This window comes from Ambystoma mexicanum, chromosome 8 (genome assembly GCF_040938575.1).
Source record: "Ambystoma mexicanum isolate Mex_15411 chromosome 8, UKY_AmexF1_1, whole genome shotgun sequence".
Taxonomy (NCBI): domain Eukaryota; kingdom Metazoa; phylum Chordata; class Amphibia; order Caudata; family Ambystomatidae; genus Ambystoma; species Ambystoma mexicanum.
The window spans coordinates 306,815,305-306,827,946 of NC_090929.1; the positions used below are offsets into that span (position 1 = coordinate 306,815,305).

Genomic DNA, 12,642 nt, shown 5'->3' on the forward strand with positions numbered 1-12,642 from the left:
CCACCAGCCATTCAGTGAGAAAAGGGTAACATAAAAATGTTACATGAGAAGCTAGACAAAAGGGGATACTAGGTAACCCCTCCAGCACCCTATTGTAAGATAGTGGGTGCTGGGTCTAGAAAGTTACTAATGTAAGTAAAGTCAATTTCACTTTACTGCTCTGGGAAACAGTAATTTATCCCAGAGAAGGTATTTAAACCCTTGGGAAACCTAGAAGACTTCCCTGTGCCATTGCACCACAGGTGCTGTGTGACACAATGTAAAAGATGATGCCTATGGAGTTTGTCAGTCTCCATAACCAAAAGACACAAAGCTCAGAAATCACATTAAAATACGAGAGTGGGAAAAGGGGTCTCACTCTCTCCAGGTTAAAAAAATCAAGTATGCAAAATCCAGCAAAGTTGCTGGGGGTCTCCAATGTAGAGGAATTAGCACATTTCTGAGAATTCTCCCTAACACTCTGGCACCAGCATTTTTTTAGGGACCTACTGGTTCACCTCGCTGATGTCGCACCACGGTTACCCGGATTATCACTTCTGCATTGGTCGGACCGCCTCCTAGCTCCCGAGGCTTCCTCCGACCGTCCAACCACATCCTCTCGACCGAGGACTTGCTTCTCCATCCGGCATCTAACTTACTCGGTTTGAACTTCCCGGACCGTTCAGTCTTTGTGCTGGCTTCTCTCTGGTTTCCTCGTTCCCTTTCGGACAGTTCTTTGTTCGTTTTAATGGTCGGTAGCTGGGTCCTCCACAGCACAATGTTATAGTACATTGTCTGTATCGAAGATGCACTCTTCAGGCCCACTCGGTCCACCTCTTCTCAGTACTTAGGATATCACATGAAAAAGTAGTATGTATAAATCCCATAATCATCTTCTTCACAGAATTTCCATAAGACAATGAATTAGGTTTAATAGCAAGAAAGGGGGGAGTGTCACAATAACATACAATGGTACTGTCAGGGGCTTTTCCTACAGATCATAGGGATTTCGGGGTCTCAGGTAAGAGGGTTAGAGAGTTCCACCATGGAACAGGAGTCGCTACCCCATGAGGGAAGTCACTCCCTGTGAAGGCCTCCCACTTTTTTACCACCTCTCGGGGGGGGGGGGGGGGGGGGGGAAATCGGGTAGCGGCCTCACCTCCTTAGCCTCACAGGGAAAGGCTCCCCCATGGAGAGAAGTGACACGATCCCACAATTCATCACAGATTGTGCAAGCCATTGGTCTTCCCACGCCCCACATTCGCGATTTGCAGAATTTCTCAGGCGCATTCATCAGTGGCTTAGTACAATCTAGTGGGGACCTTAGGTGATGGGGGTGGGGTTTAATTCACCCCTGCTTGTGAGGAGTACCACTAACCCTATGGGGCAATCAGTGTTCAGCAGCTACTGCAAACAGCTTGGGGACCCTAACCAGAGAGTACATGAGGTACTTGCGTAACAGCGTGGGGCAAGCACTAAAGTGTTAGTGACATTTTACCAGTTTGTTCTGTTAAGGAGTTAGAAAAACCAACCTGCACTGTTAGGCAGCAAGTAAGAGGATCTCACCTTGGTAACATGACAGAGCTGCCAGAATTCCCTTAGGCGGGGAGACTGGTCATTGTAATAACAATTCAGCAACACGCAAGCAAAACAAAAACAAACAAAAAAAGAGAAGAAAACACAGATTGACCACATAGTATACTTACTGAAAATTAAAGGGCCAAATTATCAAAATGTAGGTGAAAATAGCAAAGATGTGCTTTTTTAGATGACCCATTGTAGGAATTGGGAAGGACGCTTCATTAAAAAAAAAAAAAACAAAAAAAAAAAATCGAAAAAAATATCAAATAAAAAAAACATGAGAAAACAAAGGCGACCTGAATATTTCTAGGGGGCTGTGCTTCAGTGCACACCATTTGCTGGCCAGCTGCTCCTGACACGACAGCAGTTAACGAGTCAGTTATGGCGAAATGCTAAAAATAGAAACATTTCTATCCCTAATTGAGAGAGAGAAATGCAGCAGGAGCGCAGCACATGTTACCCATGATATACCACCTTAAAACAAATGCATGAAAGGTTCCGAAATTACCCCGTTATGCAAAGAACTTCGCCCTGTGCCTTTTCCAAATAGGGAGACAAGCTATAACCAAAAAAGTGATGGGTGGAAGGTTTTGAATAAGGTTTTGTTTTCCTTTTCCAAAGAGGTGCTGGGAAATTTGTTTGTTTTCTGCACATTTTCAAGCTCGTTCCATTTATGAATTTTAAACGCACTTCAAAATGCACAGAAACACAATCTGATGTGTCTGTAATTGCGCAAAGGGTGTACACATTCCAATGCCCTTTGTGAGTTATACTCAACTATTATTGGTGCACGTGAAGGTGATGGGCCAACGCTTCCAATCACCCAACAACTGTGAAACGTTGGCCCCATGCCCTTTGGTGAATCAAAGCATTAGAGATAGCTGTAAATGTGCTACAATTTAATATTGGTATTTATGGTCAAAATGCAGATTCGTTTAGAAAAGCATTATTGACGAACACTTACTATACCCACGATAGTAATGCATACAATTATGTATTAGTTACGAATCAACAAAAAAAAATTGTTTTGAAAATCCGTTTTAGAATTCGAAATGTCCATATGCTTTAGAACTAATTGTAAAGTAAAATAATGTTGTCATTACAAAGAAAAATTCTTGCAAGCAAATATTTTCGAACTCAAAATCTAATATGGTTGAAATTGGGGCTATATAAAAACACACAAATAAATAGTGCCTAGAAATTAAAGTGAACAAGATATGAACATAAAGATGACGCTTGTGCAACTTTTGAAAGCAACACGTAAAACAGGAGCAGCAAAACAGTTGCCGTTTACCTTGTGACAGGGGTCAACAGAGCAAATTTCACTGATGTCCAGGTCATGCAGTGACATTAGCAGCTCAGCCCGGAGGGTGCAGTAGTGAACATTGCGTGTGCGCAGGAAGAGGGTACGAAGAAATTGAAGTACCATGTCATACAGCTTCACGTTCTTCCCGATCATCTGCGTCAGTTTCTGAACCACCTAATGGCATTAAGAAGATGCACAAACAAGACTGAACAAAACATCAAAAGAAGCCAAAGTTTGATGCACAGGAATGGAATGGACTACTAAACACTGCGAGATAATGCATAAACCATTCAATGGGGCAACTATTGGAAAAAGCTATACCTACACCAATTATTGGGCTAGACATGACAACTACTGTGGTCCAAACGCATTAATTCCGACAAACATGTAAACTTAATTCTTTACAAATGGTCAAATCGGAGATGCATTATTGAGGAATTTTTTACCATATGTCAGAAATACCCGAGGATAATGGACTGCTTTAGAGTTAAGCATCCACGCCAGAGTCAGTTGGACTATTACTGCAGAAACTGGTAGAAGGTAGAGGGGACAGGTGATGGAGATAACCTGAAATAATCTTGAAACGCTCAATTACAATGCAGACCCAAGCCTAGGGCCAAGTGATGACTGCTAGGCGCACAGTCACAGTAGACAGAAAGACAGAACCACAGAGCCTGACTCGAGCGCTCACTACAGGCAGCCCGCACTGTCAATACAAGTGGTTGAACCCTCAGCAGACATGAATGAGAAGAATCACAGTCTTGATTTTGACCAGCAGTAGAGCAGCGTTACAATAGTACAGTAAATGGCAAGCAGAATATATATCAGATGGGTTTGCAAACTTCAAGATAAACAAGAATTAGGATTATGGGGGCGCTGCCGAGAAGCCTACACGATGTCTGCACGCTAAATTAGCTCCGAGCCTGTATCCGTCACCTGCCCCACAGTGCCCATAATGCTGCTGAGTCTCCGGACCACAATTGCTTGGGCGAGAGAGGCTGAACCACACCTGGCGCTGGGAATGCCAGAGCCTGCCTCACGCCTTCTGGCCCGCGCTCTGGGCATGACCGTTGGTCCTGCGTCTGGCCTTGCTGAACTCGCTCCACCGTGTGCCAGGCGCAGGACACGCTGAGGCACACACTGTGCCCTGCCGACTCCAAAGCTCACTGTGACCAGGGGTGGGCTGGGAACTAAAAGAGGCCCTGGAAATAATTACCTGGGACCAAAAGAGGCCCTGGAAATAATGTTCAAAGTGGCCCCATATGACACATTTTCACCAAGCTCAAAATGTGGAAATACCCCACAAAAGAGGCCCAGGGTGCAGAGGCCCACCGGGAGATCTCCAGAGTTCCCTATAGGCCAGTCCACCCCTGACTGTGACCTCTGCTACTGCCCCGAGCAACGGGCGACATTTGAACGGCAGGCGGGCCATGTCGGTGATCTCCTTCCTGCATCACGGGCGCTCAAGAGGGCAGGCGGCATGCTGAGTAGTATGTGAGCCATTGTATTGCCTTTTATCCTCTCTTCACAGAGATGCACTACGGTGGGCTGGGCAGCATATATCCTCCAGCACAAACTATTGTGAGACGCTGCCCTCATGCGCTGGACCCCCGCCCTCCTGCTGCTCAAAGTACATTCTCATTAACCGCTCCTGGATTTTCCGACTGGCACCATGACCAAGGGCAGTGGGGGTGACAGGAGAAAACGGATGCGGTCACGCAGCAAGCCCCCAATACCAGACCACGGGGGGGGGGGGTGCCAGTGCTGAGAGCGACAAACACCCACAGACCCCAAGACATTCAACATTAAGCCGCTTCTCGATAATATGCAAACTGGTTTCACATCAATCAACAGCAAACTAGACAATATCACTGCCAGCGTCAGCACATTGCGCAATAAGCTGGACAAGGAGGCGACTAGAATCTAGGAAGCAGAGGGCAGGATAAGCACAACAGAGGATGACCTGATGGCACTGAAGGCAAGTCTCACCGAATTGATCCATGGCAGGCAACGTGCGGTGGCGAAGTGCAATGACTTGGAGTACCGTTCCAGCCCTAATAATATCCGTATAATCAAAGTCCCTGAACAGGCACCCAGCAGTCAAAATGGAAAGAAGACCTTGTAAAGAAATAACTGCTGGTTCTGTCGGGAGATGTCTCACTGTCGCCAGAGACTGTTGGGATTTTATCACCTTTTGATCTGGCATCACGTTCGGGTGAGAACTTTGCCTGCCTCGTTGTTAATTGTTCTGCACTCGGACTAACGGCTTTCTTGCTACAGTGCATACGCAGAGTCTTCAGGGATTTCTTTTCCCTTTGATCTGGGTTAGTCACCTATTTCTAAACCTGTCGACTATTGTGGTATACTTGACTTTGGTTTTACCCTCCTGCCACCATTAAGAACGGTGTACTTTGTTGGATCTCTCTTCTTCTGTCACCACCTGTTACCATCTGATCCTGCTTTAATTACTCACGGCTGTTTCTACCCTATCGTGAGTGGTACTTGTGAACCGTTGGGTTTTATTGACAAATCCAGCTAGTAAACATGCGATGGGGCCTGTACAGTCAGACAGGCCAAGAGCCCCATCTGGGTCCTGAAACATATCTGCTATCAGGTTGTTTGCACCACAATGTTTCCCACCCTGGCCCTAATAGCCAGGTGTTTCAGACTCCGCAGGTGTCATCATTGTGCCGGTTCTCCCCTCCTTCTATAAGTGTGGAGAAACCGCTGCAGGGACGTTGTGAGGAAACAATTACAGGGCTTGCAGTCCCTCAATTAACTTTAAACCCAGACAACCCGTTTAACCCAGCCAACCTGCCTATTAGGGACTTGGTGTACACGGCAAATGTTCAGCTGGAAATTACCAACACTACCATTAAATCTTCAGCTCCATTTAAGTCCCCTCAACCTACCTCAGTTCTCTTGTCTATTGCTGGCCAACGCATTTTGGATCATTATTTTATGAAAACTATGGCAACAAGCACTGAGCTGAAACCCTTCCCCTCCGGTCAGAGGTCATGCGATGTTGGGCAACTCAGTAATGAAAGCCCCTGGTCCCAACGGCCTAACCAATAACACCTTTAAGGCTGATCAACTAAACTGGGCTAACCTGCTCTATTTTTAATTTAGCAATATTATTTGCACGGGAATGAGACCACCCTCATGGAGTACTGCCTATGTGGTTCCGATTTTTAAATGCGGTAGCAAGTCCGATCCGAAAAACTATTGGGCAATTTCCTGCAAGATTTTCTCTGCATTTCTTCAGACCCATTTGGAACAATGGGTTTTGACAGCACAGCCCCTAAATTACCATCAGACTGGTTTCCGCAAGGCCAGTCTAATAACATCAATGGCCTGGCGGTTAAATGTTTCAGGAAGCTGCCTGGCTGATGCCCAAGGGCTGCACTTACACGGCCTCTGTAGACCTACCAACCGCTTTTGATTTTGGAATCAGCTATGGGCCAAACTTGCTAGGTGGGGCATGCCCACAGGACTTCTGAGACTGGTAAATGGGGTCTAGGAAAAATGTGGAATACAAATGCGGTTAAACCAAAAAGGTGATTTCACTAGGAGAATTCAATCACACCGGGGGGGTCAGGCAAGGTTGTGTGTTGACCCCCTGGCTCTTTAACCAGTATACGTCTGACGTTGCCGATTGTTTGGAAGATGGAGGCCTTATCCCACCCAAGGTTGGCCAGTCGAAGATATCTTGGCTGGTCTATGCCGACAATTTCTTTATTTTTGATCAAACTAAGGTCAGCCTAAAGAGATTGCTAAAGGCCTTTTTGCTGGCTATGCCAAGGAAAATTGTCTGATTATCAACCCCAAGAAAACTAAAATATTGGCTTTCACAAGGATAAGTCAGAAAGTAGCAATTTATCTTGGGACATTGAAGGGTTAACCATCAAAAACAGCCTCAAGGCGGGGCACATGTCCAAGTTGTTTAATCAGATAATGGGGTGAGCTACGATACCATCGACATTCCTACAAGGAAACAAATTACTTATCTGTAACTGTTGTTCTCCAGCATGGGTCTGGCATGGATTCACATGCTCATGAATATTCCCCGTCAGGCTGGGAATCCTCGGTAAAGAAGAAATAAGTTTCAGTTTCATTTCTGAACAGTCTTTCTCCTAATAAACAATCACTGAGCTCTGGGTCATACTGCCCCCAGCCAATGACTGCCCTCTATCTAAGCCCCTCCTCTGGCAGCCATTTTCAGATTTGGTAGCACGTAAAGTGGCAGTAGGACTTAAAAGAGCCGCAGAGGGGTAGACGGGAGGTTGCACATGGGAATCCATGCCAGACCCATGCTGGAGAACAACAGTTACAGGTAAGTAACATGTTCCTTCTCCAGCATGGGGTCTGGCATGGATTCACATGCTCATGAATAAAGAATGCATAGCAGTACACACATGCACAACCACCGCGGGTGGCAAGGCTCAACATAAGCATCTCTTACCTCCTCACCAGGCTCAACTTCAAGCGAACAAGTTGCGCATCACTGCTTGGCCGACTCTGGACTCCTCCCTGGAATCCCTGTTGATGCAGTAGAATCTTGTGAAGGTGTGCGTCGACCTCCACGTAGCAGCCCTGCAGATGTCCAGCAAGGGCACACCAGACAGGAACGCCATAGTTGCAGCGATCGCTCGCTGGTTGAATGGGCTCTTGTACGGCCAGGCAATGGTCGGTTTGCCAACCAGTGACAATGGGTGATGCAGCCGGAGAGCCACCTGGAAATGGAAGCCTTGGAGAGGGCCTTCCCGTGGTTTACAGTGCCAGAGTTCACAAAAAGTTGCAACGTCTTCCGGAAACCCTCTGTGCGGTCCACGTACAACTTAAGCGCTCTAGCCCCATCCAGCGTGTGAAAACTGCTCTAAGCCAGCGACAAAGGCATAAGAAAAAACACAGGCAACATCAAGGGCTCGTTTAGATGCAAGTCTGACAGCACCTTGGGCATGAAGGAGGGGTGCGTCCGCAGCACCACCCTCATCTCGTGGAAAGTCAAGGTGGTTTACAAGAGAGAGCCTGTATCTCACCCACCCGTCGTGCAGAGGTGATGGCCACGAGGAACACTGTCTTCCACGACAAGAACTTCAGTGGAATTGTCTGCATCGAGTTCTAATGGAGGGACCATGAGCCTAGTCAGTACCACATTGAGTTCCCACGCTGGGGCTGGAGCCTTCCCCGGCGGGAACTAGCGGAACAGTCCTTTGACAAACTCCTTAACCAGACGGTGTGACCCCAACGACGACCGTCGAGGAGATCTGATGTGCCGGGAGAAAGCCGACACATGAACCTAGATGGAGGCATAGGCCAGTCCTGCTTTGGCCAACGATAGCAAATATGGCAGCACCTGCGGGGCCGTGATTCATAGATGGTCGATCTTCTGTGCACGGCACCAAACGCCGAATCTCTTCCATTTATGTCTGTAGCATTTAAGAGTAGATGATGCTCTGGCCTTGGCAAGCACCTCCTTGCAGTCCACTGGGAGATCGTAACCCTCGAAATCTAATGCTGCAGGATCCAGGCCTTCAAGGTTCAGCGATGCTGGGTCATGGTGCAAAATTGCGCCTCCCTCACTGGCGAGATCTGCGACCACCGGGAGCTTGACTGGAGGGGACGCCGGCATGTCAAGAAGGTCTGGGTACCATATCTGCCTTGGCCACGCTGGGGCGACGAGGATCATCCTGCACTGGGACCGTCTGAGTTGATTGACTAGTCGAAGAAGCAATTGTAACGGAGGGAATGCATACAGAAACAGGTCATCCCAGGGGAATGAGAATGTGTCCCCAATGCTCCCCGGCTGGGGAAACCTGCTGGCGAACCTCAGACACTTGGTGTTCGTCGCTGTCGCAAATAGATCGATCTGGGAATTGCCCCATCTGCGCAATAGGTGATCTACTTGGACCTGCCGAAGCTCCCACTCGTGGCAAGAGTGCAGCTCCCTGCTGAGGGAGTCGGCGACAGTGTTCTTCACTCCTGCCAGGTGAAACGGGATAAGGAACATCCCCTGGGCGATGGCCCAGCGCCACAGGTCCTACGCTTCTTTGGGAGCGCCGGGGGATCCGGTTGCCCCCCTGCTTCCTGATGTAAAACAATGTGGTGGTATTGACCGTGAAGACCCGCACCACCGTGCCCTTGAGGAATGGAAGGAAAGACTTGAGGGACCAAAACACTGCCCACAGCTCCAACACATTGATGTGCAACGTTTTCTCCTCCGGTAGCCACAGGTCACTTGCGTGGAGACTTCTGGTGTGAGCTCCCCAGCCTTCCAGAGAAGCATCCGTCGTGACTGTCTTCTGGTGCGGTGGGGTCTGGAAATCCACGCCTCCGGACAGATGCATGCCAACTCCCCACCACCGTATCGCCCAACAAAAGCTCTCGTCGAGCGTGATCTTGTTCTGGAAGCTTCCTGACACTTGTATCCAACGGGCGTCGAGGAACTCCTGTAGGGGTTGCATCCGCAGCCTGCATAGCCGGGCGAGGTAGATGCATGACAACTTGATGGTCCTCACTGTGGTGACCTTCAGTGCCAATAGCCTCTGTACCTTGCCCAGAATTGCTGCTATCCTCTCCTCCAACCGAGACGCCAGACATGACACCGTGTTGAGTCGGGATCCCAGAAAAAGTGCGTCCTGCAATGGAGTTAAGCAGGACTTTGCATAGTTCACCGAGAACCCAAGCTCCATCAGTAGTCGCACGGTGCTCGCCGTGTGTTCGACAGCGATGTCTTTCGAACTGGCTCGGATGAGCTAGTTGTCCAAGTAAGGGTAGACGTGGATCCCCCGCAGTACCAGCTGTGCCGCCACCAGCGCCAGGCACTTTGTGAAAAACCCTTGGCACAGACTTCAATCGGAAGGGAAGGGCATTGAATTGATAGTGCTTTCCCTGAACCACGAATCGCAGGAACTTGCTGTGCCCCTTGTGAATGGGGATGTGGAAGTACGCATCCTCCAAGTCCAGCGACGACAGGAAGTCCCCCTCTTCCAGCTGTCTGGGCATGTGCTGAAGAGTGACCATCCGGAATTTTTGGGACTTGATGTACTTGTTTAGTCGACGAACGTCGAGGATGGGCCTCCAGCCTCCGGTCTGCTTTTTCATGAGGAAGTACCTTGAGTACACTCTGGAGCCCCGGAGCTCCTCTGGGACGAGCTCCATCGTGCCTTTCCTTAACACGGCTCTCACCTCCAGCAGCAGCTGAGGGACGTGGTTTTCCTGCCGGGCCACCGGTGGTATTTGGGGACACTTCAGTCGAAATTCCAGGGTGTGTCCGTGGGCGAGAGCGTCCAGCACCCGACGGTCGGTGGAGATGGTCTTCCACACGCTGACAAAGTTTGCCAGCCGGCCTCCCTCCGGGGTGCACGGGTGGGGGCCCGACACCACGGTCGATTCAATCCTGCTTGGATGTCCAACGGCCGCCTTGGGGACCCTGACGATGAAAACTTCCTCCTCCGAAGTTCTTAGAGCGGCCTCTGTTGGTCTCCTGGGCCGAAGAGCGGAAGGGTTGGCGTTAAAAAGAGGAGCTCCCACCAAACCCCTTGGAGGATCCTTGGGACTTTGAAAGGACGGTCTCCGTTGCTGAAGAGTGCCCAAAGCATGCGCCGTCTCCGTGTCCGTCTTTATGGCTCAGAGACTCATCCACAGCCTTCCCGAAGAAATTGTCCCGGTCGAAGAGCATGTCCAGCACCTTCGACTGAACATCATGAAGAAAGTTGGCGGCCTTGAGCCAGCCACGACTACGAAGGCAAATGCAGTTGTCCATTTGGCAGAACCCTGAGGCGGCAATGTTCGTGGTCACTGTTATGGTGTGGTCCGACGCCACTTCGCCTTCCTGCAGAATCTCCAGCGCTTACGACCTCTTGTCGTCGGGGAGGAAGTAGGATAGGAGAGATCTTGAACCACAACTCCCGATCGCAGCATGCTACGATGGCAAGGGCGTGGGGCGGCCTTGATGGTCGTTACCGCAGAATAGATGACCCGCTGTCCCATGGCATCCAACTTCTTGCCCTCGCTGGCAGACGGGGTGGAGGCTGCTGAGAAAGAAGCACCCAAGGACTTCTTCTTGGCCACCGCTGACACCATAGAGTCCGGGGATGGTTGAGCCCGCAAGCACTTGGGCGCAGAGTCCGGCAACCTGTACTTCTTTTCAAGGCGATCCCTCTTCGCCAGGGCCGTGGAAGGGTTCTTCATGAGAGACAAACCTTTGTCCCAAATGTCATCCAGGACCGAGAAGATCATCCTCCTCCTCCTCCTCCTCCTCCTCATCGAATGGCACAAGCCTATCTCATCCGGCATGTAAGATATGGGAGGCGGAGACGGGAGGTCCCCTTACGCGAAGTCGCTGTGTCCGGTTCAGTCTCATCCTTCGGGTGGTGCAGGGGGGAGACGGGGGCAAAGGGTGGCAAGGAGGTGGAGGGTGCACGCCTTGCTGTATGTCACCACCCTGTCTCAGTCGGTCCCCCATGTGTTGGAGAGTTTGGAACGCTATGGGAAGTTGTCGAGCTTCAAAGTGAAGCTGGGGAAATCGGTGGGGTTTCCACTTAGAAGGATATCGGTCGACGAAAGGGAATATGTGGCCGGACTCCCATTCTGGGTGCAGGAGAAAATGTTCCGCTATCTGGGGATACAGGTGACACGGCATTCTAAGGATCTCTTTCCTGGTAACTTCCTCCCCCTTTGGTCAGCTGTGAAACAAGACATGGAGACCATGGAGAGATGGGCGTGCATGGGATGGTCCTGGATGGCGTGCCTGATCTCTATAAAGATAGTGGTTCTCCCCAAATTTTTGTTCTTGTTCCAAATGCTCCCCGTGCCTGTGCCCATGTCCTTTCTCTATGAGGTAAAACAAACCATGCTATGGTTTCTCTGGGCAGGGAAGCAGCATAGGAGCTCCTATATGACAACTAGGCCAAAGGAAGAGGGGGGGGGGGTGGAATTTCCGGATGTAATGACATACTACAAGGCGACCCAGCTACGAGTCTTGGTGGATCACTTCAACCCAGGGTCAGGGAAACAATGGGTGGCAATGGACAACCAGGTTCTGGCACCGGTCATGCTGGATGAATGGCTATGGGTCCCCAAAACCTGCATCCCGAGCAGTGTTGTGTCACCCGGTCCTGGAGGGATTGTGGTCGATCGGAAAGGCAGGAGGGGAGAATAGGTGGCTCACAACGTGGCCTTTCCCTCTGAACTGCACCTGGGCACCCCCACTCAAGGATGGGATTGAGGAACCATTGGCATTTCAATCATGGTACGAGGCTGGGCTTAGTAGGGCGGGACAACTATGGGTAGGAGGTGCTTTTATATTTCTGAGGGGACTGGAGGAAGCCCTAGGTCTGAGCAAACCATCACTCTTCCGCTTCGTACAATTGAAGGGGGGGCGTTCTCTCTGATGACAGGTGGGGGTAAATATCAAGAGGGAGCCGACAGACTTTGAAGGATTCTTGATCACACAGTCGGGGTCCAGAGGGTTGATAGCTGGGTTGTACAAATTTCTTCTCCTCGCAATTGCAAGGGACCCACATCCGTGGCAATCAAATGGGGTCAAGACCTGGGTAGGAATACTGAGGACACACTGGGGACCCAAATGTGTAGGCGGGCCCATAGCTCTACCGCATCACTCCAGTACAGACATCAGGCCCTGAACCTTGTCATAGATGGCATTACCCCCCAGAGAGCATAGCTCGGATGAGGGCTGGATATGATCTGCATTGTTGGAAATGTCACTGGGAAAAAGGGGATTATAACCATATATGGTGGGGCTGTTCCAAGGT

The 12,642-nt window shown here is 49.8% G+C and overlaps 1 protein-coding gene across 1 annotated transcript in view; it reads right to left on the bottom strand.

The window, feature by feature from the left end:
- Nucleotides 1-12,642, bottom strand: part of NELFB (negative elongation factor complex member B) — a 411,812-nt gene that overhangs the window by 271,705 nt on the left and 127,465 nt on the right. Inside the window, exon 5 of the mRNA XM_069609721.1 lies at nucleotides 2,855-3,040. Coding sequence (XP_069465822.1) covers nucleotides 2,855-3,040 — 186 coding nt within the window. The remainder of the gene's footprint in view (nucleotides 1-2,854; nucleotides 3,041-12,642) is intronic.